The sequence below is a fragment of the Grampus griseus genome, assembly GCF_964374135.1.
Source record: "Grampus griseus genome assembly, chromosome: Y".
NCBI classification, from domain to species: domain Eukaryota; kingdom Metazoa; phylum Chordata; class Mammalia; order Artiodactyla; family Delphinidae; genus Grampus; species Grampus griseus.
The window spans coordinates 17,379,519-17,405,604 of NC_139016.1; the positions used below are offsets into that span (position 1 = coordinate 17,379,519).

Below are 26,086 nucleotides of genomic sequence, written 5' to 3' on the forward strand. Positions count from 1 at the left end.
AAGCAACTGATTCAGAAAATAAATCAGATCTAAAATTAAAAGAGGACTAGGAATAGAAAATGAAGACATCCCAAAATAATGATAAAAGTGTCCTAGTTTTAACTAAAGTGCTCTAGACTGTTTATACATATTACTAAATATTTTCTGCCACAGCGCCTATGGAATAGCCAAATGGTTTTTAATTTGCCTATGGTTTTCATTTACTCTTTACAGACATACAGAAAATTTATCTGATTTCTCCATTGACAATGATGGCCTAGTAGAGGATATGGAAACACCAAAATCATAATTTTTTTGTTAGATGCCCTTTTTATAAAGTAATGCAAGGTAGAGTACTTGAAAAGTAAGAGGTTCCCATGATCATACTCTCTCCTCTTGTTTTGTAAACAAAATTATAACCACATGCTGACACAGTGGAAATTTTCTCCTACTGAAATAACAGTAAAGTCACCATGAGCAATCCGAATCCACAGCATCTAAGCCTTCCTCCAGCTGCCTGTGCTCAACTGATTTGTCTGCTTGTCAACGCTTCTTCCCATTCTCCATCTCACTGGAGGAATAGCGAGAGTTTTTTAGTCTCGTGCCAAGCTGGGGAAGCATCATCTATTCGCGCAGGCAAATGGAGTGGCATGTTTTGTCAGGTAGAGCCAAACATCAAGAGCTTAAACTGAACCAAACCATAAATCCCAAACTAAAATAAACTGAGATTTATTTGCTGAACCTCCAGTTAGCTCCAAATGTCTTTCTTTATAAATGTAGAAATAAAAACATTTTTTAAATCTTCATGAAAGCATGTAATCTTCATGAAAGTATGTAATAAAAGTCTGTATCGTCTAAAACAATGCATAACTGGAAAAATGGACAAACCCTATAGGAGATGGACACCATTGTTGAGAATGCCTCCACTCAAGCCACATAATACGCGCAGGCCCAGCGGCCATGGCCCACGGGCGCAGCTGCTCCGCGGCACGTGGGACCCTCCCGGACCGGGGTACGAACCTGCGTGCCCTGCATCGGCAGGCGGACCCCCAACCACTGCGCCACCAGGGAAGCCCAAGCCACATAATTTTAAAAGCTATTTAACATGGACATTGGCTTGTTTCTCTAGCACATAAAAGACAACCCTGTAAAGTTAAGAGGAGGTAGGGTATTCCACCTCCCATCATTCCAGGGCCAGACTCCTTAGTGTGTTCTGGATGATTTCATTTTGACAGTTATTCGTGTGGTCAGCAGCCCTTGCTCGTGTGTACAAACTCCATCTTTAGAGGCTCCCCCAGGAATGCTTCCAAAAGACATCCCTTCATTCTGCTATTCCAGGAAATCAGCCACACTCCTAAACGCTGAGTCCCATTTCATACAGACTTGGACAGCCTTCACTTGAGAGCACCGGTGTGAAGCCTTGTGAACAAATTGGTGCTCTCTGGCCACATGCAGGCCTAAGGTTTTCTGTCACTAAAGCATGAGTTCCACGGTTTGCAGGGTGTCATAAGCCTCAGTGTAGGGTCCCATGGGAGTGGAGCAAGGCTTAGTGTGGAGGAAATATGGTGGTTGGATCCAAAAATGCAGGACATGTAAAGAAAACAGTGCTAGGTGAGGGGTTGTATTTGATTGGCCCATTTGTTCTGGTCATTGCCTACATCTATTTGTCAAGTCTCTGATTCTGAAATGTGCTAACTGTCCCATGGAGTTGCTTACCTTAAGAATAATTTTGGATTGTTTTGGCCACCTGTAATTCCCATAGACACCGAGGGCCACAGGAATGGTCAGGCACACAAGGGTAACTCCTGAAGAGAAGAAAAATCTGTCAGATGGTATCCCCTCTCACCCTGACTGCCCAGTCCTCAACAACTTATGTCTATTTCAATTAGATAAAAGCTTTAATTAAAGATGCATTTTATTTCTGCATCCACCTCCAAAATAAATTTTTTAAATCTTTATAAGACAATCTTTGAAGGGTATATGATACCACTGAATGCCATCACACACAGTCTATCATTTCTCTCAGAATCCCTCAACAATCACATGGAATTTTAGACACAACTGAAAATGTAAGGATTAGAAAAAAGGAGGACCCTTTTATATCTGCAAAATTCTCTGGTTGCTATGTATGGGGTTACCACTCTACAACTATAGCTATTATTTCTCTATTTGAAGCCAATGGGTGATTTGCTTCGCAAAGTAAAGAATATCTATTACAAGACAAAGATGGCATTTGCTACAGAAACCAAAGCAAGTTCTCATATTTCCAAGTGTAGCCAGGTAACCCAAAGGCAGGTAGAGAAATACATCTTTTAATTAACATAAGAGAATAAGGACAGGCTCAACAGAGCAGAAGTCTACTTGCCAATAGGATCCATACACTGACATTTTCCAGTGCCACTTTCCAAACCTGCTCACTTGCAATACTAGCTCCAAAGTCATATGAGTTGTTCATATTTGGGGCTTTAATTGTTTACAAGTGACTTTTAGAGTATATTATTAAAACAGAATATGGCAATAACTTAGTGATAAGAAAAAGTTGCACATAAAATCATGATTTCTAAATTAAGATTTAACTCAAACTTTACAAATTTAATGGGCTTCAGCTGTTATCAGGACATGGCTCTATTCATGGTTCTGAACTATGGGCCATGGGTTGTAAGCTCTGTAAGTAATTACTTGAGACTCCAGATTGACACTTTGGAGTTTACGAATCATAGTTTCTACCAATTCTCCAAAGACTCTGATCAAACCAGAATAGACATCATCTCACCCAGTTTTTCTTCCAAGCCTAGTAAGTTCACAGAGCTCTCAGAGTTAAGGAGATAATGAAAGAGATATGGGTGTGGTTGTGACATGTGGATATGCTTTTAATACTCAATAGGAATCATTATGTTGATCAGTAAAGAAGTCAAGGCTCACAGGTGATGTAAAAGGTGGAGCTGAGGGAACTAAGGTCTCATTAGAGGCACTGTGATTCAGTTAACCTGTGGGTCATGATGAGTCTAATTGCTTTCTAGGGAATTATATAAGGGTTATTTGTTTTTTTAATAAGTAAGTTTTCTGGCTTTGTTTTCAAAAGTGAATACTTGCAGGGGTTCAGAGCTTGGACTTCGCAGTCAGATTCACGAGTCAGAATTCTAGTCTGCACTTACCAGCTGCACAACCTTGGTCGAGTTACTTCACCTCCCTAATTCTGAAAATGCAGGATATGGAACTGGTAATAGAATCTATATTGTAGGGTTATATGGAAAATTAAATTAGATAATATATTAAAACCCCTGTATAAATGAGACACATAGTAAACAACAGCTATTATTATTACCGTCTCCATTACTATTATTATTTCATGTCACAAGCCCAATACAGACCTATGTTTTTTTTTTTTTTGCTGTACACGGGCCTCTCACTGTTGTGGCCTCTCCCATTGCGGAGCAGAGGCTCCGGACGCGCAGGCTCAGCAGCCATGGCTCATGGGCCCAGCCACTCCGCGGCATGTGGGATCTTCCCGGACCGGGGCATGAACCCGCGTCCCCTGCATCGGCAGGCTCTCAACCACTGCGCCACCACGGAAGCCCCAGACCTATGTTTTGATATGAAATGGTGAGATTCTGCTCAAGATTCCAGGACAAGGTGTAGAGATAAAGGTGGAGTGGCATCATTCTCAGGGCAGCCACTGTGGAACAGGTTGTCATACTGATGCTGAAAGTAAAATTAAAGTAGTTGCTTAAGATGGAGAGTTTGAAATGAAGAATTTAGTCCTTACAAAAACAACTTCTGGGGTACAACTTCTTAGAGATTATGTAGGGCAAGTTACTTGAAACTCCCTCCTGTTTTATTATTCAACAAATGATGACTGTATTTGTGGCCTAGAAAAAAGTTTCTTGCAGTTCTTGCCATCTATCAATTAACTCATATTTTATGAGCATTTACTCGTCCTAAACATTCTGCTAGTCACTATAAGATTCATATTTTTCCTTATACGGTTCTCCTTTATTGATATATAATTCATAGACAATAAAATTCATTCATTTTAAAGTATCTTTTAGTATATGTGACTACTATTCTATTTCCAGAATCTTTTTATCACCCCAAAAAGAAGCTCCGCCCCATTAGCAGTACCTCCCCATAACCTTCTTCCCCCAGTCCCTGACAACCAGGAATTGATTTTCTTCCTTATAGGATTTTGTCCCTATCTGATAAAACCAGCAACAAAATCAATCAGTAAAATTAAGGGAAATAAGGTAAATGGAAATGAGATATTCTTCAGGCCAACAAAATACTTTATCTTTAAATCACTGAGAAAATTACACAATCTGTTTAAGCACATACAAACTGTTTATAGATACGATTAATGCTGCTCTACAGATGAGACGAGGCACGGGGAACATCATGCAACACAACCCAGTGGTAAAGCAAGAGTTTGTTCCCTTCAACACTAGGCTTCAAGAGTCTGGGATTGTTTTAATATTCATTGTTTAAGTTCTCACAACAGACTGCCTTGCACATAGTATATGCCCAACCTGTGTTTATGGTGCAAATGGCCAAGAGACTGAGGCTCACTACCTCCCAGCCCACCAAGGAGGGGAAGGAGATCCTTCGTAGGACTAAGGTCTCTTCCAGAGACAGCAAATGTCCTCCAGCACTTGATCAGGCCTGCAAGTCATCCATCATTCTTCCTCATAATATGAATCACCAATGTTTCCATCTAATTACCCTGGCTATAAAATAATCTGTCTGTGATAACTTTGACATTTTCTATCAGAACAATGTTTATACTCCCAGCAAAGCAGTAACCATTATACTTCAATGATATTGAAAATACTCCTTCTGTACTCTCAGTCATTGCTGGTGAAAATGCAAAATGGCACAAGCCCTGGAGGGAGTTTTGTAATATCTAGCAAAATTACATATGTGTTAATTCTTTGGCCCAACAATTGCCCATCTGGGAATCTAGCCCAAAGATGCACTGTCAAATATTTAACTAATTGGTGACCCTCTTCAGAAAACCAGACTTAGGTAATTCACAAGTATTTGTATATATCTCTTTTCCTCTTTGTTTTCATTTGAACAATCTTGTTTCATAGCTGCTTGTTCAGGGAATAGAGGTTTATTCTTTGTTGCTTTCTTTTTAAAAAAATCAAAGGATACAACTTACTCTGCAGCTTTGCTGCTTTTGTTTTATTCTCCACTTAATATCATAGGCATTTTTCAGGACAAAAGATATAACAAATTTATATTTTTTAAAGAACTGCAAGTACAATATAAATATGCCGTAATTTCTTTAATCACTCCATTAATGATGAAAAACTTGAGTTTTCTTCCATTATAAACAATGTTATAATAAACATTCTTACATATATTTCACTTTTAAATAATTCTTTTCTTTCTGTAGAATAGATTCTCCAAAGTGGAATCACTGTGTCAAAAGTCTATGTTTTTATTTTAATAGATACTACTGATTACTTTCAAAAAAAGCTTGTTGCATTTCACAATCTTGCCTACACTGGAGGCCATCAATCCCTTTTAACTCTCATGAGAACACTGAAAACTGCATCTCACTCTTCTTTTGTTATACACCTGACTCTCTGCAAGGTTGTGCTTTCCGTCAAGTTTATTACCTCTTGTATACCCCCTCTCAACAGCCTTGCTTGTCTGATTATTTTCTCAACTTGTAGGAGCTGCTTTAAAATTAGGGTACATATAATCAAATGTAATACAAATATTTTTGCCAAGCTTATTTTATATTTTTATTATGCTTATGACTTTTGTCATGGTAAATAACTCTGAGCTAGTCAAATCTGTCCATCTGTCAATTTTTTTTTTCCTGGCTTCTGAGTTCCTTGTTTTGTTAAACATTCCCCCCTCTCCTGAGGTTATTCAAATATTGCCACCACTTTTTACATTTTCATAGGTTTATATTTTACATTTATATCTTTAACCTATCTAAAATCTATATTTTATATTGTGTAAGGTATGAAACTGATCTATTGTCTTCTATATTGTGAGGCAAGTGTGTTAAATTTTCCAGATAAACACTTTTCCACTAAACTGAAGTTCCAGCTTCATTATACATTAAATATATGTTCAAGTATGTTCAAAATGTCATTTTTTCCTAAGCAAATACCAGACTTTTAATTATGGTGTTTTCATAGTGTATTTTGGTATACGATAGAGCAGACACTTCCACGTAAGTCTTTCTTTTCAAGCTTTTCTGAGCAGTTCTTGCAAATATTTTACTCCATATGAGATTTAAAATTATGTTATCTTATCTTATCTCCTCCTAACTAGAGAGCAGGTGAAGGAAGAAAAGCAGCTTGCCACAGCTCTCAAACCTCTGTATCTATGAAGAGTGTGTTTGGAATGCTTCTCCAACTTCCTAGTTTATGATAGTGCTACATTCCTGGCTCTTCATATCACCACATCCTGAAAGGAATTCCATATTATGTCACTTTGATCTTGAACTTCTGTTGAACTAGCAGAGCATTTTCCTCCTGTATGGCTTTGGCTCAAACACCAGAAAGGTAAGATTCATGACTGTGAGAAGCAAAGTGTAAGATTATATCAGACTGATTCTATATCCTTGATTACACAGGTTACTACTTCCGTCCTTTATACAACTACCCATAACGTTCACAGTAATGGTCAAGGAAGGCAACAGATAACCCTGGTGCTCTGCTGACAGTTATAAATACCAACAAAGCTGGAAAAGCAAACAGTGAATGTGCCAGAGTACATTGGATAGTCACACCTTTTGTTTTAATGCCATGAAATTCCAATGTAACATAAACAGAGGATGTGGTCAACTGAGTCTCTTGGCTGTTCACATATAGGAAAATTGTTGGCAAAATCTAACTTCAATATAACAAGATTCCACCTGCACTTAGAAGAATGGCATAACTATCTGCAAACTACTACAGAGAATAATGAGACAGATTCAGCAAGTGTGCAAAAACGTAGAAATCCTGAACCTCCTTTAAAACATGAACATTATACATATATGCATTATATCAAAATGTAGTATTGATGAGTATACCATTTTGCAGTTGGGATTTAAATTATACACATGTTGTTTTAGTTTGAAACCAATAAACTCAGGAACTCTAACACTCAAAATTACGAAAGTACACACTTGCTTCCCCACTGAAAAAAATCTTTAAAATTACCTAGCTAGTCAGATGGACATGGAATATGCTATAAGATCAGATCAACAGACTTGGTCCTACAGAAGAATTAAAGGCCAGGTTTTCAACCCCCAAATATACATGTTACTGCTGTCTGCTCCATCTCAAGAACAGTAACCAGCATTTATTGAGTACCACCTGCTAAGTATCACACCTCATTACATACACTTTCTCTTTTCATCTAAAAGACAACCCTATGGGTGAGTATTATTTTCATTTTATAGACAAGGTGCATAGCATTATAGAAACACACTAAGTCACATGGATTCAATCTAAGTTCTGTCTCACAAGATGATCTTCAGTTCTCCACCAGGCCCTGTCAGACAGACCTGAAGAATCTGAAGTCCTATTTTCAGGGTTTCTGCTGAGGATCAGGAGCTCCTTTAAAGTTCAAAAGTCAAAATTGGCCACTGAATCCCTCAGGCTCTACCACTACCAGTGGTCTTTCTCTGCTGTAGAGGACACAAATATGTCCTCAGGGATGAATAGACCTCACATATCAAAAGTTATCAAACTAGAGTTCCCTGGTGGCCTAGTGTTAGGATTCCAGGCTTTCAATGTTGGGGCCAGAGTTTAATCCCTGGTTGGGGAACTGAGATCCTGCAAGCCACACAGTATGGCCAGAAAAAAAAAAAAAAGTTATCAAACTAAGGACAGTGCAAGCTATCCTGAGTTGTGCCAATAAACTGATTGCATTTCAAAAGAAGCTTTCGTAACACACAGGCAATCAGAAAATTTCCTTCAGTCATTCACTCTCGTCTATCAAGCACCTGCCACCACCAGGCTAGCACTAAGCATGCAGAGGAACAAGCCCTGGAGGAGCTCAGAGACCTAGTGAGGCTGAAAGTAGCCCAACTAATGCAGTGTCCTCCGATAGATGACAAGAAAGCATTGCATATTTAGTGCTATAGGACAGAGGAGAGGCATCTCTGTTGAATAGTTTCAGAAGAAACACTAAAAACTGGGGTGGGAGGGGGGATGCTTAGATTTTATAATTTGCTTTTCTTTTCCTATTGTCACAAAATACTTAAAAGAGCCTCAGATCCATTTCTGGTTTATACCCAAAAGAATTGATAGCAATGACTCCAACTGACATTTGCACACCCGTATTCATGGCAGCATTACTTACAGTAGCCAAAATGTAGAAACAACCCAAGTGTCCATCAATGGATGAATGGATAAACAAAATGTCTTATATACATACAATGGATTATTATTCAGCCTTAAAAAGAAAGGAAATTCTGACAATCTACAATATAGGTGCACTTTGAAGACATTATGCTAAGTGAAATAAGCCAGACACAAAAGGACAAGTGTTTTATGATTTCACTAATATGAGATATCTAAAGCAGTCAAATTCATAGAAATAGAAAGTAGAATAGCAGTTGCCAGGGCCTGAAGAGAAGGAGAAATTATTGTTTAATGGATACAGAGTTTCAATTTGGAAAGATGAAAAAGTTCTAGAGATGGATGGTCGTAATGATTGTACAGCAATGTGAACGTATTTAATGCCACTGAACTGTACATTTAAAAATGTTAAAATGGTAAATGCTATGTTATGTATATTTTATCACATTATAAAAAAGGACCTCATATGACACAAATGAACTTATCTACGAAACAGAAATGGACTCACAGACATAGAGAACAGACTTGTGATTGCCAAGGGGCAAGTGGGCAGGGGAGGATGGATTGGGAGTTTGGGATTAGCAGATGCAAACTATTATATGTAGAATGGATAAACAATAAGGTCCTACTGTATGGCATAGGGAACTATATTCAATATCCTGTAATAAACCATAATGGAAAAGAAAAGAAAAAGAAAAAGGGACCTCAGAAAGTCTAACCCAATGATTTTACAAATGAGGACAAAGGTCCAGAAAGGTAAATTGCTCAAAGGCACATGGTTCCTTGAGCAGAGACTAAAACACAGACCCCTGATACAGTGCTCTTTTGCCTGACCCTTATAATATTAACTCATAGAGAATTTTGTACCAGTAAGACTCTAAGCACTTTATATATATTAACTAATTCAATCCTTACAACAACCCATTTATGTTTCTCCCTATTTTAGTAGTGAGGAAACTAAAGCATAGAGAATTTACGTAACCTACTGAGATGACCCAGTTAGTAAGTGATGGATCTACTTTCTGGTGCACTTAACTATGACACTGTACTGCCAGATATCAGTTTTCATGTCCTACTGTCCAAGGCAAGAATTCTGTCCATCCTTAGTACAGTACATTGCAAAAAATGTCCCCAGTTCCTTTACCCCCACTTTTCCATGCCCTCTGCATTATGACTTTGCAGTTCATTCTATTGAGAGGCAGAATCTACTTCTCCAGTCCTTGTAACTCGGCTGACCTTGCAATCTGCGTTAGCCACTGGAATGTAGTGGAAGTTATGATGAAATGCCTTCAAGCTCAGGCCTCAAGAGACCTTATAAGCTTTCCAGACACTGTCATTTGGTTAGGTCTAGGCTAGCCTGCCAGAGAATGAGAGAACACATGGAGGAGAGCCCAGTTGTCCCAGCTGAGGCCATCTGAGATCAGTCTACATTTAGCCAGTCCTGGACATGTAACAGAGCCCTGCAAAGATGAGCAGAGCTCAGTCCATGAGCAGGATAATTTTAAGGCTCTTCATACATGTGGGCCAACTGCTTTCCAGAACAGTTATATTGAAGGATGATTGGAGGAGACAGATCAGGCCAGTTGTCATTGCAGGCTGTGAGGACAATGAGCAAAAGAAAGTTGGAAAAGTGCTGGGTATGTTTAAAAACAGTTAATAGGGACTTACCTGGTGGTCCAGTGGATAAGACTCTGCACTCCCAATTCAGGGAGCCTGGGTTCAATCCTTGGTCAGGGAACTAGATCCCACACACATGCCGTAACAAAGATCCCACGCCACAACTAAGACCCAGCGCAGCCAAAATAAATAAAACTAAAATCTATTAAAAAAAAAAAGAGCAGTTAATAGCTCATTTTGACTAAAGACCAGTTGTACTTAAGGGCTTAATGGTAAATAAACTTGCAGGAGTTTGTTAGACCCAGCTTAGGTTCTACCCAATTTAGCAGGTGTTGAGAAGCCTTTACACATATACTAATGTTCCTTTTCACCTCACAACACCATACAGGAAGTACTATGATTTGCAGTTACAGAAAAGAGGTCCCAAGTCAGGATATAAAGACAGGCAGCCTGACCCCAGAGCCTGCCTTACCCACTTACTACAAAACCATGAAGCAGAGATTGAAGGTAGAAGAGAACATTGTGAAGATACTTCAATTGACCAAGAAAGAAATTGTGGTGTCTGACCTGAGGTGATGGCAGTGGACAGATAGGAAGCAATAGCTATGGGTGACATCAAGAGGGTGGGCTACATACTAGCCAGAGAACTAACTAAAGAAAGTGAAGCATGAAGGGAATCAGGGGGTGGGGGTGCAGGACTGCTAAGATGATGAGCCCAGGTGACTGGGAGGATGACTGGTATCAGCATCAGATACTCAGAATGCAGAAACTGGTTCACACATGTTCATTCTGAAACACCTTGGTTGGTGTGAATGCATGGAGAACTGCAAGTAGATTGAATGAAGCACGGAGTTAAGGCATGAGAAACACACTTAGATTTAGTGCTCATCTCAAGAGTGCTAAATCTAAATTTCCCCATTTGTAAAATGAAGACGTTTTACTAAATGCTCTTGGATTTTTTCTGGTATGAAAAATAGAATTTTTGTCAATGACTGTCTATTGAGTTTTGCTTAAAAGTTTTCTTTGCTGGTAATTAAGTCAGAAAAACATAATGAACTTGGATATTGTTTCACTCGATAGTACTGAATTTCCTATTTGCAATTTTTACTGAGAATTAAGATATATTACTCTTGTATCTATAAGCTTTTGAAAATCTAATATTTAGTCCCCATTTTAAAATTTCATTTCTTAGAATTTAAATTTTATGCTTGTTTTTGTTTGTGAGACTCAAAATCAAAATTTTAAGAAAAATGGGAAAGTAGCTAATATTTACTACATACCTACTCTGTGCCTGGCATTCTGCATATATCTTTCCCCCTTAAAATACATCCTTGTGAGGAACAGGTAATTTTAACCCTGTTTTACTAATAAGGCATATAGGTTAAATAATTTGACCAAAGTTAAAAGCTAATTAAGGGAAGTAAAATGAGATTTATCTTTTATAGACTTCCTATTAATTGGTGTTTTTATTATAATTTTGGCTAATAAGAGATGAAGGTAATAAATGTTCTCTTTTCTAGAACAGAAGTGTTTGAGAACACTGTTTAAAGATTTATGTTCCTACTCAGAAGATCTAGTTGTGTTAATAAATGGCATTGAAGAAAGTCCCTAAATTGCTGACTGATGAGAAACAGATGTGCCTTTAAATCTGAGTTCTGCCATACTCATTTGTAGGATTTGGCACCATACTTAACAGATCTGACACACAATTTTCTCAGCTGTAAAATTCAGAATAATAAAAGGTCATTTACAAGGTTATTTTGAGAGCCAAGAAAGGAGAGAAAGAAAATACATGAAAGCATAAACCTCCTGACTATCAGGATACTTAATAAATGTCTTTCCTTCTTCTTTCCCAAAACTTTCAGGCCCTGGAATTTATCACTGTTATGTGGACTTTGTGTAAAGAATATTTGTCATTTCCTAATTATTATGTTAATGGTCAACTTTACTGAATTTGAATTAGTGCACATTAAGGAGGTTTTTTAAATTAGCAATGCAAGTGATTCACTTCAAATCTTTGATAAGTGGGTAACTAAAAACATATGCCATATGAAAATTAATTATTGGCCTGCTTGGCATGAACTCATTAAAATTAATAGGTGAAATAAGTTCCATATGCTGAAAATGCAGCACATGCAGGAAACTAGAAACCCATATCTGCAGCTGACTCAGTAACATCAACTCCCAGCACAGTCAGCACCTCTGATTCATTCATTCACTGTATAATAAATCTCAACCAAATGACATACACATCAAACAAAGATTAAAATTTGTAAGTAGTTCTTTCCCTGGGCAAAATGTGAAAGAGGTTTTTTGGAAGTAAGCAAAGATTCTAGAAAGACCACTGTCATTTTCTCCAATTGTGACTCCTCTATTCTTCATTCAAATGCCCTTTTTTCCCCATCAAAACAAGCACTGCAAAATACATGTGATTAACTCAATCTCATTAAAATGTAAATGAATGATAAAGCTTAATCTTTCCCAGGCGTATTTATCTACACCATAATTGGAAATAAGGTCACTGGCTTAAATGAAAGGAGTGAGATTCTAGTAATGAATGTTAAACATCTGCAAAGCAACAAGAAAGAACAGTTTTAGTCATAAGTCTTTATGTTGCTCTCCAAGTCAACTCAATAGGCCACTCAAAACAGGATGCATCTATCACATACCACTAAAGCTCCCTTATCCAGTTCCCCAAAATACTGATCTCATAAAGTAGGTGTTCAGGCATCACTTGCTGATTTGAGCCATGAGGCCCTCATTCTGGTTATGCCACTGCCACCATCACTACTACAATAGCTACCAACAAGTATCCTTAGCTTCCTGGGATTCTGCCCTGGGAGACTGTGCAACCAGGACTGTTGCTAAAGTCATCAGTGTGAATGAGAATGAGTTCATGCCTAGCAAGGGCCACTGGGTGAGGAAGGAGACCTGTCTTCATTATTGCATATTAACCAAACCCCTCTATTCAGAAAAGCAGTTGCCAGTAAAACAGAGGACAATCACAGCAAAGTAAATTCTAAGCTCAGAAAAGGAAAGTCCTTCTAGGACTGAACAAGTCTCTGTAACATGTTTCTCACTGGAATCTCTACCTAGATTGGCAAAGTTTTTAACGTGAAGGTGTCAGTCCCCCCCATCCCCACCCCCACCCCAGACAGAGTGCTATCAGGGGAAGACAGCTGAGCTTCCGTAGTGTAACTTACCTGAGATCCATATCTCCATCAACCCAGTAGGTGAAAATGTTCGAGGTGGTTCCCCCTGGGCAGCACCCCATGATGAGGATAACCATAGCTTGGACTGGCTTAAGAGAGAAGCTGATGACCAGGAGATAGGCAGCAAGAGGCATGAGCCCAAATTGGCAGAGCAGTCGTACAGCAATTCCCCAGGGTCCCCTGATGTGTGACCAGAGCCTCTGGATGTCCACAGAGCATCCCAAGGAGAACATGAGCAGGCCGATCATCACGGCTGACATCACTGTGAAAACAAGTTCCAGGTTCCCATAGGTCTCCAGCCCCACTGGCAACTCCTCCTCCGAACTATTGGCAAGGCAGGCTGAGCTGCTGGAAAAATTTGCTCTCATCTTCTTATCTCCTTAAGGCAGCATTACAAATGAACAACTGCTGCGATGCTGGGCAGGTCTATCCTGCCACATTTTGTAATACTTCCACCAGGTCACACATGGAGGATCATTCCAATAACTGTTGGCCAGTCAGGTGATTCACCCTAATCTGATCAATTTATTCATGAGTGGCATTATAAAAGTAATTACCATGGGCATGAAACATATAATAAACTGTGATAAGTAAGGCTTTCCACTTCTGTTCTTACTCACCAGTGAATATTCAAGTGAAATGAGACGACAAGCAAACATTGTCAAGTGGAACAACTGGTATGTCATCAGCAATCACATTGTGTTCCAGGAAAGAGGTTGGATGGCAAGGCATAATTTCTCCAAACTCAGTGGAGATTTGCAAAAGCCAGGATGCAATGTTTTTCAGAGAGCAAGGCTAACTCTGGAAAAAACAAAGGCAGCTAAACCAAAACCACACCTCAGAGCATTAGCAAAACTCTTCTGCTGAAGACATTAAAACAAAAGGTCAGTTAAGGAAATGTCAGCAGGGACTAAGGATAATTTCACGAGAGCTTTGGAATTAGTCTCACTTTTTCTTCTTTCTATTTCTATTAGAATTTGTGTCTAAAGCCAATAATTAAACACCTGTAAGACTAATATGGTATTAAGCACCTGATTTGTCTCATGAAACATGTGGTGACTCACTACTGAACCCAAAATAATTCAAGGGAGCTGTCACTTTCTTTTGAAGAATAGAGTCAGCTTTGAGATGCCACAACCCTGGGTCTTGTAGTGAGGTCTGGGAATTCAGCTATAAATGTAGTAAAGAACTTGTCTTGAAAGCTGAAGACAGAGCGTGAGGTTAGCCTCTGACTGCAATGACCTGGGCCTCCTCTGTGTGCCTTAACCACACAGACACATGTTTTGTTGGCAAAACCAGACAAGGAATATATGGTTCCACTAAACTGAAGCTTCAAAACACTAGATGCCACACTCTTTCTCACAGAAAGCTATGTGTTCCCACCTAAATGATGCAGACGGGTGGTCAAGATGAGGGGGAATGGAGAAAGGAGAGAACTAACATTTTTTGAGCACCTAATAAATAACAGAGGCATGCTAGGTACTTTACACATATGTGGCTCTGTGGGGTGAAGCAGAACTTTTTTTTAACCTTATTTAGTAAGAAGGTATCAGATTATTTCTGTCTGGATATTGTCAAAAAGTCCCTTGGTTGAAAAAAATAAGTCCCTTGGTAGTCCTTCCTTGTTCCCAAATCACCTGAAAGACCCTTCTTAATAATACAAATTTAAGTTTAGTAAGCCATTCCTGATAGATGATGAAGTGATATGAACTTTGGTGATTTGCTTGGTACTCAGCTCTGATAGCTGGGAGGAGTGGGCTAAATATGCAAAATGGACTTAAGGAGTCTCCAAAGGTGAAGTTGTTCTTGGCCTTACCTTTTGAAATTCAGCGTTATCAGAATTTCTCAAATGAATTAGGATGATTCCAACTGAGGTCCACTGGTAGGAAAATATATTAAAATCTAGTTACACATCAAGAAAGGAAGTGATGTCTGGACTGGTGACAAGTTCCTCTGGATCCAGTTGTCTTGACACAGATGTCACAGGGTGATACAGGACACAATAACTGAGTAGATGAATGTAACCAGTAGACAAGTAACCTTGAGAGGCCAAGCTTGGGCACCACCAAGTTGTGTGCAAGGACCTGGACCAGGAGGGGCATGCCAGCAGTGGGTGAGCACTCAATGGCCTCAGTAGAATCAATTTATTCAAAAGGTCTCAACAAAACAACAGCATTTGAGACCAGGACCTACCAGTGGACTGGTCGTGCTTTTCTGAGTTTCTCTCCATTTGGGGTTGACAAGAGGCTCCTTTGGAAGAGTAAGCACCTAGAGTTCTTAGTAAATTTGTAAAGGAGATTTTAAATAGGGGACCCCAAACCTATTTACATGTAGAGATTCTAGTGATTAATTAGAAAATTTTAAAATCCAAACTTACAACCCATGCTAGCAAGGTGGATTGTGAGATACAATTTAATCTTCATATCCAAACTAAGAGGTAAGTATTATCATTCCCCACTTCACATATAAGGAAACAAAGGCCTAGTAAGGCTTTTGTGATTTGTCCAAGGTTATTAGGCAAGTTAGTTGTAACCCTGGGGTATTAAATCCCAGTCTAATTCTCAGCTTACATTTCCCTGAACCACACTGAAGTGGAAACAACGAAAGTAGTTGGTAGCATGATCATGCAGAAAATCCTGGCAACCCTTAGAAATAGCTCAGGGATAAAACACTGTTATTTGGCATAAAGATAAAGAAACCAAATAATCCCTAATCTCTAAATTTATCTCATATGCTCACAAGCTTAAAATGCACTTGAATATGTTCAACATACATGTACCCTAATTTTGAGATCTAATTCTACAAACCACAGGAAATGTTTCATGTATTTCTATTCTCTGCAGATAGAATTAGAGGTTAAAGATTTTCTTCAGGAAAACCAACTAAACAGCCCACCTTCTTCAGGTTGAGAATGTAAAGGCAGAGTGAAAGTGCCAAAAAGAAAGGTGATTAAATATGGCTAAGGAATTGTTTACAAAACTCTGAAAATTAGCACAACACGAAACTTCTAGGAGCTTGAAGAACATAAAAAATCCTATAGGGCTTCCCTGGTGGTGCAGTGGCTGAGAATCTGCCTGCTAATGCAGGGGACATGGGTTCGAGCCCTAGTCTGGGAGGATCCCACATGCTGCGGAGCAACTAGGCCCATGAGCCACAACTACTGAGCCTGCGCGTCTGGAGCCTGTGCTCTGCAACAAGAGAGGCCGCGACAGTGAGAGGCCCACGCACCGCAATGAAGAGTGGCCCCCGCTTGCCACAACTAGAGAAAGCCCTCGCACAGAAACGAAGACCCAACACAGCAAAAGTAAATAAATTAATTTAAAAAGGATAGAATTCTTTAAAAAAAAAATCCTATAGGTTCCACCTCCTATACTGTTGGTGGGAATGTAAATTGGTGCAGCCACTGAGGAAAATAGTATGGAGGTTCCTCAAAAAACTAAAAATAGAGTTACCATAGGATCCAGTAATTCCAGTCCTGAACATATATCTGGACAAAACTATAATTTGAAAAGACACAGGCACCCCTTTGCTCACAACAGCACTATTCACAATAGCCAAGACATAGAAACAACCTAACTCTCCACTGACAGATGAATGGATAAAGATGTAAAATGGAATATTACTCAGCCATAAAAAGAATGAAATAATGCCACTTGCAACATGGATGGCCCTAGAGATTATCATACTAAATGAAGTAAGTCAGAAAGAGAAAGACAAATACCATATGGTATCACTTATATGTGGAATCTAAAATATGACACAAGCGAACCTACCTATGAAATAGAAATATAGATCAATGGAACAGGATAGAAAGTCCGGAGATAAACCCACGCACCTATGGCCACCTAATCTATGACAAAGGAGGCCAGAATATACAATGGAGAAATGACAGTATTTTCAAAAGTGGTGCTGGGAAAACTGGATGGCTACATGTAAAAGAATGAAATTAGAACACTCCCACCCTTTGCTACTCCACACGTGACGTCACAGGGGACGCCAGCCTCTGCCTGCCTCCAAGTGGCTCTTCCTGGATGCCCAGACCCCTCTGCTCCCCATGGGCATCTGTCAGGCAGGGCACAACCTGTATCTCTGCCTGGCCCACCACCCACCTCTGGTCTGTATCACTTTGATCCTGCTGCTTCTGGAACTTTCTGGCCTGGGCCTTGGTTGCTTCCTCCTCACCCACAAGACTGGCCTGTTCAGCTCTGACATCCCTCAGGACTAGGTCTCCTTCTTGAGATCTTTTGGCCAGCTGACCCTTTGCCCTGTGAATGGGACAGTCACAGAGAAGTGGCGTGGCTCACATTGTGGGCTTATTGACTACCTTGAACTTCAGAGATGGTCTAGACAGGAACAAGACCCAGACATTCCAAGCCGAGGTCCAGGGTAGTCAGATGGGATTGAAAGGATCTTCTGCAGGAGAGATGGTCCTCATTACAGCCAGGGTGACCAAAGAAAGGACCCCAGGAACCTGCCTATATTTTAGTGGTGCTCCAGTAATCCTGCCCTCCAGCCAGCCTCCCATGTCCTGCTTGGAGGAGGGAGCAGGAAATTCTACCCTGAGCCCTAGGATGACTGAGGAGTATGTCAGCGTCTGAAGCCACAGAGGTCTTGTGCTCAGCAAGTTGCTCACCTCTGAGGAGTTGGCTCTGTGTAGCTCTAGGCTGCTGGTTTTGGGCTCCTTCCTTCTTCTCTTCTGTGGCTTTCTCTGCTGTCTCACTGCTGTGTGCTTCCAGCTGCGCCAGAGTCCTACTGGTCTAGAACCTGGTTCTGAGGGCACTGGCCTAGTTCCCGTCTCATTCTCAGGTGTGAGTCAACTTCTTGGGCCTTGATTCTGAGTTGGAAGAGATGTTACAAAAAGTGGAGAGCTGGAATGTGGGGGGGAAATAAAAGGATTTTTTGCCCCCCCTCAAAAAAAGAACACTCCCTAACAGCATACACAAAAACAAAAATAAAATGAATTAAAGACCTAACTGTAAGGCTGGATACTGTAAAACTCTCAGAGGAAAATATAGGCAGAACACTCTCTGACATAAATCACAGCAAGATATTTTTTTGATCCACTGCCTAGAGTAATGAAAATAAAAACAAAAATAAACAAATGGGATCTAATGAAACTTAAAAGCTTTTGCACAGCAAAGGAAACCATACACTATACAAAAAGATAACCCTCAGAATGGGAGAAAATATTTCAAATGAAGCAACTGATTAATCTCCCAAATATACAAACAGCTCATGCAGCTCAATATCAAAAAAAACAAACAACCCAATCAAAAAATGGGTAGAAGACCTAAACAGACATTTCTCCAAAGAAGACATAGAGATGGCCAAGTGACACAAGAAAAGATGTGCAACACCACTAATTATTAGAGAAATGCAAATCAAAACTACAATGAGGTATCACTTCACACTGGTCAGAATGGCCATCATCAAAAAATATACAAACAATAAATGCTGGAGAGGGTGTGGAGAAAAGGGAACACTCTTGCACTGTTGGTGGGAATATAAATTGATACAGCCACTCTGGAGAACAGTATGGAGGTTCCTTAAAAAACTACAAATAGAACTACCATACGACCCAGCAATCTCACTACTCAGCATATACCCTGAGAAGACCATAATTTGAAAGGATGCAAAGCAGAAGTAGAGACATAGATGTAGAGAACAAATGAATGGTTACCAAGGAGGATAGGGGGGTGGGATGAATTGGGAGACTGGGACTGACATATATACACTACTATGTATAAAATAGATAACTAATGAAAGCCTGCTGTATAGCACAGGGAACTCTACTCAGTGCTCTGTGGTGACCTACATGGAAAGGAAATCTAAAAAAGAGGGGACATTTGTATACGTATGACTAATTCACTTTGCTGTACAGCAAGAAACTAATACAACCATACTCCAATAAAGCTTAATTAAAAAAAAAAACTAAAAATAGAGTTACCATATGATCCAGCAATCCCACTCCTGGGTGTAAATCTGGACAAAACTCTAATTTGAAAAGACACATGCACCCCTATGTCCATAGCAGTGCTATTTACAATAGCCAAGACATCAAAACAACCTAAATGTCCATTGACAAATGAACGGATAAAGAAGATGTGGTACATATATACAATGGAATATTACTCAGCCATAAAAAGGAATGAAATTGGGTCATTTGTAGAGACTTGGTTGGACCTAGAGATTATCCTACTAAGGAAAGTCAGCCAGAAAGACAAGGACAAATACCATATGCTATTACTTATATGTGAAATCTAAAATATGACACAAATGAATTTATCTATGAAACAGACTCACAGACCTGGAGAACAGAGTTGTGCTTGCCCAGGGGAAGGGAGAGTGGGGGAGGGATGGATTTGAAGTTGGGATTAGCAGTTGCAAACTATTAGGTCCTACTATATAGTACAGGGAACTGTATTCAGTATCCCGAATGAAAAAGAATATGAAAAAGAATATATATATATATTTTATATATGTAATATATATATAACTGAATCACTTTGCTGTACATCAGAAACCAATACAACATTGTAAATCAACTATATTTTAATAAAATCAATTTTGGGGATTTCCTTGGCTATCCAGTTAAGACTCTGCACTTCCACTGCAGGCGGCATGGGTTCCATCCCTGGCTGAGGAACTAAGATCCCGCATGCTGCATGCAGCACAACCAAAAATAAAATAAATTTTAAAAAAATCCTATAGGGAGTTCCCTGGTGGCCTAGTGGTTAGGATTCCAGGCCCAGGTTCAATTCCTGGTCAGGGAACTGTGATCCCGCAAGCCATGGTGCAGTGTGGCCAAAAAAAAAAAAAGAATCCTATAGGTTCCAAAAGAGCTTAGGTAAACTCATGAGAGATATCTCAAAAACAAAACTATTTATTTAATCCAAAATTAAAATAAATTGGTGGTAAGGAAACAGACTGTTAAATGACACAAGATAGAAAGCCTAATTCTATATTTTAAAAAAATCAAACCTTGGGAAGTCCCTGGTAGTCCAGTGCTTAGGACTCTGCGCTATCACTGTCCAGGGCCTAGGTTCAGTCTCTGGCTGGGGAACTAAGATCCCACAAGCCGGTGGGTGCAGCCAAAAAAAAAAAAAAAAAAAAAATCACACCTTTTGATAGTATTCAAAAATACTATCACCTCACATCACGTGCATTAGCACCGTAGGGTCAGCTATGCAGCAGCTGTCGGGTGGGCAGGGAGGAGGCCGAGGCCACAGCTTGAGGGTTGCCTTGGCCCCTCTCCACCTGTGTAGAGTCGGTGTGAGATGAAGAAACTACCCTTCCCAGTAGCCTGGAAAATGAAGAGTTTGTGCTGGACCTTTGAGCACATACTGAGGTAGTGAGGAGCCAGACAAAAAGCACAGACTATGGTGCTGAAATGAATTCATAAGGAACTTAGTGATTTGGTCCATGATCCTCTGGCACAATGTTCTGCAGGTCCAATTGGGAATGATATGTTTCATTGGCAAGTCACAATTATGGGACCTAATGACAGTCCATGTCAAAGTGGTGTATTCTTTTTTTTTTAATAGGTAAATATAAAATTCAGTATTATTTTATTATTGGTTCTTATGACCCAGCAATCCCACTACTGGGCATATCCCCTGAGAAAACCTTAATTTAAAAAAAGACCTATACCACATGTTCACCGCAGCACTATTTACAATAGCCAGGACATGGAAGCAACCTCAGTGTCCATTGACAGATGAATGGATAAAGAAGATGTGGCACATATATACAATGCAATATTACTCGGCCATAAAAAGAAATGAAATTGAGTTATTTGTAGTGAGGTGGATGGGCCTAGAAACTGTCATACAGAGTGAAGTAAGTCAGAAAGAGAAAAACAAATACCGTATGCTAACACATATATATGTATTCTTTTTGACAGTTCATCTTCTTATGGACTACCCCTTCAAACCAGGTTGCATTTACCATAAGAATTCATCATCCAAATATCAACAGGAATGGCTGCATTTGTCTTGATATTCTAAGATCACAGTGGTCACCTGCTTTAACTATTTCTAAAGTTCTTTAATCCATTTGTTCACTGCTGTGTGATTCAAACCCAGATGACTCCCTAGTACCAGAGATTGCATGGATCTATAAGACAGAGCTAAGTACAACAGAATATCTCAGGAATGGACTCAGAAGTACGCCATGTGATGCTGCCTTGAGGTCAGAATAAGCCACATTAAGGTTGGAATAAACTTTAAATTACTATTCCTTTTTTGATTTTCTTATCCAGCTGCTCTCCTATCAGACCTTCTCTTTTTAAATTTTATTTTTTGTTTAACTCCCTCCATTCATTCACATGGCGAAGACTTAAGTTCTTCCAGCTTTGGACAATACTGCTTTTAGAAACTGTAAAATGGTTACACGAGAACAATGCCCAACATTCAAAAAATTTTTTTTAAAAAATTGAGTATGTAGGGCTTCCCTGGTGGCGCAGTGGTTGAGAGTCCGTCTGTCGATGCAGGGGACACGGGGTCATGCCCCGGTCCGGGAAGATCCCACATGCCGCGGAGCGGCTGGGCCCGTGAGCCATGGCCGCTGAGCCTGCGCGTCCGGAGCCTGTGCTCTGCAGCGGGAGAGGCCACAGCAGTGAGAGGCCCACGTACCACAAAAAAAAAAAAAAAAAAAAAAAAAATAGTGCCAGGCCTTGTGATACATCTGTTACATAGGAAGGGTTATAGAATCTGCCACCCCAAAATATGCCACTTTGGCATAAGGATTATTTTGACCAGAGGCAATTAAAAAGAAGCAGATACAAGAAGAGTTCCTTATCCTCCCCCTATTTGACTAAAAGCAGGCCATAAATTTGTAAAAGTGTTTCCTCTCCCCTGTCTACCAGGAAGGGCAGCAATTAATCACTGTAAACAACACAGAGACCCTTGGCAGCCCAAAGGAACCTACCTGACAAAACTTAACTACAGCTGTTTTCCCCACATATTTGCCTTCTCACCCCTAGAAACTCAAAGCCCTTTTCTTTTGTCTTGTCACATCTTTAAAAATGTATTTGTTTTTTTAGATTCCATGTACATGCGTTAGCATACGGTATTTGTTTTTCTCTTTCTGACTTACTTCGCTCTGTATGACAGACTCTAAGTCCATCCACCTCACTACAAATAACTCAATTTCATTTCTTTTTATGGCTAATATTCCATTGTATATATGTGCCACATCTTCTTTATCCATTCATCTGTCGATGTATACTTAGGTTGCTTCCATGTTCTGGCTATTGTAAATAGAGCTGCAATGAACATTGTGGTACATGACACTTTTTGAATTATGGTTTTCTCAGGGTATATCTCCAGTAGTGGGATTGCTGGGTCGTATGGTAGTCCTATTTTTAGTTTTTTAAGGAATCTTCATACTGTTTTCCATAGTGGATATATCAATTTACATTCCCACCAACAGTGCAAGAGGATCCCCTTTTCTCCACACCCTCTCCAGCACTTATTGTTTGTAGATATCTTTTTAGGGGCATAAAGACACAGACGTAGAGAATGGACTTGAGTACATGGGGAGGTGTAAGGGTAAGCTAGGACAAAGTGAGAGAGTGACATGGACATATATACACTACCAAACGTAAGGTAGATAGCTAGTGGGAAGCAGCCACAGAGCACAGGGAGATCAGCTCGGTGCTTTGTGACCACCTATACGGGTGGGATAGGGAGGGTGGGAGGGAGACGCAAGAGGGAGGAGATATGGGGATATATGTGTATGTATAGCTGATTCACTTTGTTATAAAGCAGAAACTAACACACTATTGTAAAGCAATTATACTCCAAAAAAGATGTTTAAAAAATGTATTGTTCTTTTAAAATGGTATATAAGGTGAAGTTCTAACCACCTCTTTGAGTAACTTATTTCTGAGTGCTCCCATATGTATGTGCGACACATAGGTCAATAAACTTGTTTTTCTCTTATTAATCTGTCTCGTCTAATTTACAAGGTCCCAGCTGGAGAACCCAAGATGGCAAGAGAAAAAGATTGCTTCTCCACTACACATATTTAATCCTTCCAACAACCCTATCATGCAGGTACCATTATTACCCTCATTTACCCATGAATGCTGAGAGCCTTATAGAGGTTAAACAACCTGCCACGGGCTAAGCTAGTAAATGACAAGGCAAGATGATGAGAATCTACTTCAGGGTCCATACTATATATGAAAAATAAATAAAATAATGAAATTTCATGCATTTCCCTTGTATAAAATATTATTTGTTCTACTCAAACTAAATATCACATCCTGGTTGCTATTATTCACCTTCCTAAACCCTTAACTCACATGCTGTATCAGGTATTGAATACAGGTGCACAGTAAACACGTGTTAACTGACATTATGAAAGAATAATATCCATGCTAAAAAAGGTAATATCCTAATTTACATGTCTGAATAACTCTTTTATTTTGAAGGAAGTACCTGATTCAAACATTCATGATCTTAAACACAAAGAATATTTCCCAGCACTTACTGTGGATTGTAAGCTACTCTACAGTGTCCTCCCTAAAAAAATAGATAAATGAAATAGATACTTGACCTGAACAATCAACTACCAAAAATGGGTGGAACCAGGCAAGTCAGACGTTTTACAGTCATGATGAAAGTGGCCATTTACCCCTTCCTTATTAAACTTTCAACAGAGCTTTTCTAGCTACTATGCCTGGGATATTTAAATACTCAATAAATATCAGCTATTGTGTTGTTATTAAATATTATCATTAATAACATCTGTTACATCTAACCCAGAAAAATAACTATGTCAGTATCAAATAAATAAATAAATAAATAAATAAATAAATAAATAAATAAATAAATAAATAAATTCTTCTTTGCTCCTGCTTCCAATTTTCTGGTTTGCTTTTCAAAGACTTTTGTTAGTAAAATTTAGTAATTTCTTTCAAATGCTAAAGAGTCATGCAATTCCATGATGAAAGGAGACCACCATTACAAAACAACCCTCCCTTTCTCTCGAAGGAAATGAAGTCAGCTACTTCCACTATGTATGTAAAGTAATTTTGACATTGTTAAACTGTCGTGATCGAGTTCTGACAGTTACACTCGTGGAAACACCCAAGGTCTGATGCAGCAGAGCTCCTGGGGAAGGAGGTGGTGCAGATAATGAAGCCCAGGAAATGTTGGTCATTTGTTCGATTCAGATTACTCTTTTCTTAACTGCTCTACATACATGATGAGAGCAAGAAAAACTAAGTTCCAACGGGAAATATCCATATGGTGAGCAATCTCTAAAACAATGAGAGAGGGAGTTTGTTATTGGCACTTGGAAGAAGTTACTTTGACAAAGTTGATTTGATGTAGGAAAAATGGCACCTACAACTGCAGTGCATGAAGGAGGTGACACCTACATTCCAATACTGTGAAAGTCTCATAGTGAAAAACAAGTCTTTTGACTAGAGGTACATGATTTGAAGAGAAGGAGACGGATTGAAGCTAAAAGGAGCACATAAATGGAGGGTAGGAGCCTATTAGTAGAAAATTCCAAAATAGACTGAGACACCTGGTACATTGGCTGCTTTTTCCTTCTCTAGGGATCAATTAAGACTAATAGATTATGCCCATAATTATAAATAAACTAAGCGAAAGTCACTAGGTTCTTTTCATAGGTTATATCTGTTCTGAGGGACAATGAAAACATCTCTAAGCCTCCCTGTCAATGCCTCTATTGTCTTGTTTCCTATCCCTTTAACTCCCAAATGAAGCAAAAGAAAACTGTAATTGGATTTCACCTTGGGCTCCATAATGGTGGATTGGTGGCTCAGTGAAGTCTGAATAGATTCAGCAACTCCTCTGCTGTCTGCCCCCAAATACCAAGTAAGGAATGGCAGCTTCGTGACCTAGCACCATCTATCTGCAAGACTAAAGATGGTCTTTATGTGGTTATCCTGTTCTCTCTCCATCATGGTATAACAATTGTGTTAGAGTTAATGGCATATTATTTAGCTATTGGTTGCAAGATCTAGACTAAAGACAAGGACTGTGTATCACCCTGAAATTCTGGACTTGGAGCTGATGCATTAGCTGCATATGATTCTGAAGAATAAATGAGTGGGTTTATGTATGTATGGAAAGAAGGGTGTGAATGAATGTCAGTATTCAAAAGGTACTGGAGACATATATTCACTGCTGCCCAGCATTCATTCTCCCCCTGTCATGGTAAAATAGAATGGCATTTCTTTTGGGGAAATACCCCACCTCGTGTTTCTCAGCCATGCAGTTTGACCCCAAATTCTGTTTCAGCAATGTATCCCAAGTAGCTTAAACCAATCAGCTAAATCAGGGTTTCAGCCTTGGAACTACTGACATTTGGGGCTCTACATGTGGGGGTCTGTCCTGTATATTGTAGAATATTCAGCAGCACCACTGGGACTATACCCACTACATGCCTTTATGATACTCTACAGTTAAGATAACCAAACATACTTCTAGGCATTGCCAAATGTTCCCCAAGGAGGAGAGGGATGAGGATAAAAATCACCCCTCATAGAGAACCACTGAGCTAAATTCACCCCTCATTTTACTAATGAGTGTTCTTGATTTCAAAAAATTAATAACAGGTATACCTTATTTAGTACTTATTATATGTGACGAATTGCTCAAATAATCCTCAGCAGCTCCACGAGACAGTGTACTAATTAGGGTAAAGACAAGATTTGTATAACAAAGAGATCCCAAAATGCAATAGCTTAGAGAACAAAGACATTTTTCTCATATTCAATGGTCTTTATATGAGTAGTGCAGGTTGGTGGAATTCTACAGTCATTTAAGGACCCAAGCCCCTTCCATTTATTGTCTATTTGGTCTACATTATCATTCTCTACATGGCCAAAGCTGGATGACCACCACATCAGGGTTCCACCCACCAAGAAAGGGAAAAGGTAATGGAGGAAGTATACACAATGCCTTTCAAGGTTGAGATTTGAAA

The 26,086-nt window shown here is 39.4% G+C and overlaps 1 protein-coding gene and 2 pseudogenes across 3 annotated transcripts; 2 read left to right on the forward strand and 1 right to left on the reverse strand.

Moving 5' to 3' along the window:
- Positions 1–226: 226 nt before the first annotated feature.
- On the reverse strand, positions 227–13,516 carry LOC309817712 (sodium-dependent organic anion transporter-like; the record flags this gene model as incomplete). Its single annotated transcript, XM_082646974.1, has 4 exons — positions 13,112–13,516; positions 3,563–3,681; positions 1,696–1,784; positions 227–256 (listed from the first exon to the last, which is right to left on the reverse strand). The coding sequence occupies exons 1-4, from the start codon at positions 13,486–13,488 to the stop codon at positions 227–229; spliced, it is 615 nt and encodes a 204-aa protein (XP_082503100.1). The 5' UTR covers positions 13,489–13,516.
- A 3,658-nt stretch (positions 13,517–17,174) lies between these two features.
- On the forward strand, positions 17,175–17,894 carry LOC309817713 (insulin-like growth factor-binding protein 3 receptor; annotated as a pseudogene). The gene has a single exon. The product of its transcript is annotated as an insulin-like growth factor-binding protein 3 receptor (transcript).
- A 2,626-nt stretch (positions 17,895–20,520) lies between these two features.
- Positions 20,521–21,298, forward strand: LOC309817750 (ubiquitin-conjugating enzyme E2 D3-like; annotated as a pseudogene). The gene is made up of 2 exons: positions 20,521–20,643; positions 21,008–21,298. The product of its transcript is annotated as a ubiquitin-conjugating enzyme E2 D3-like (transcript).
- The last annotated feature ends 4,788 nt before the right edge of the window (positions 21,299–26,086 follow it).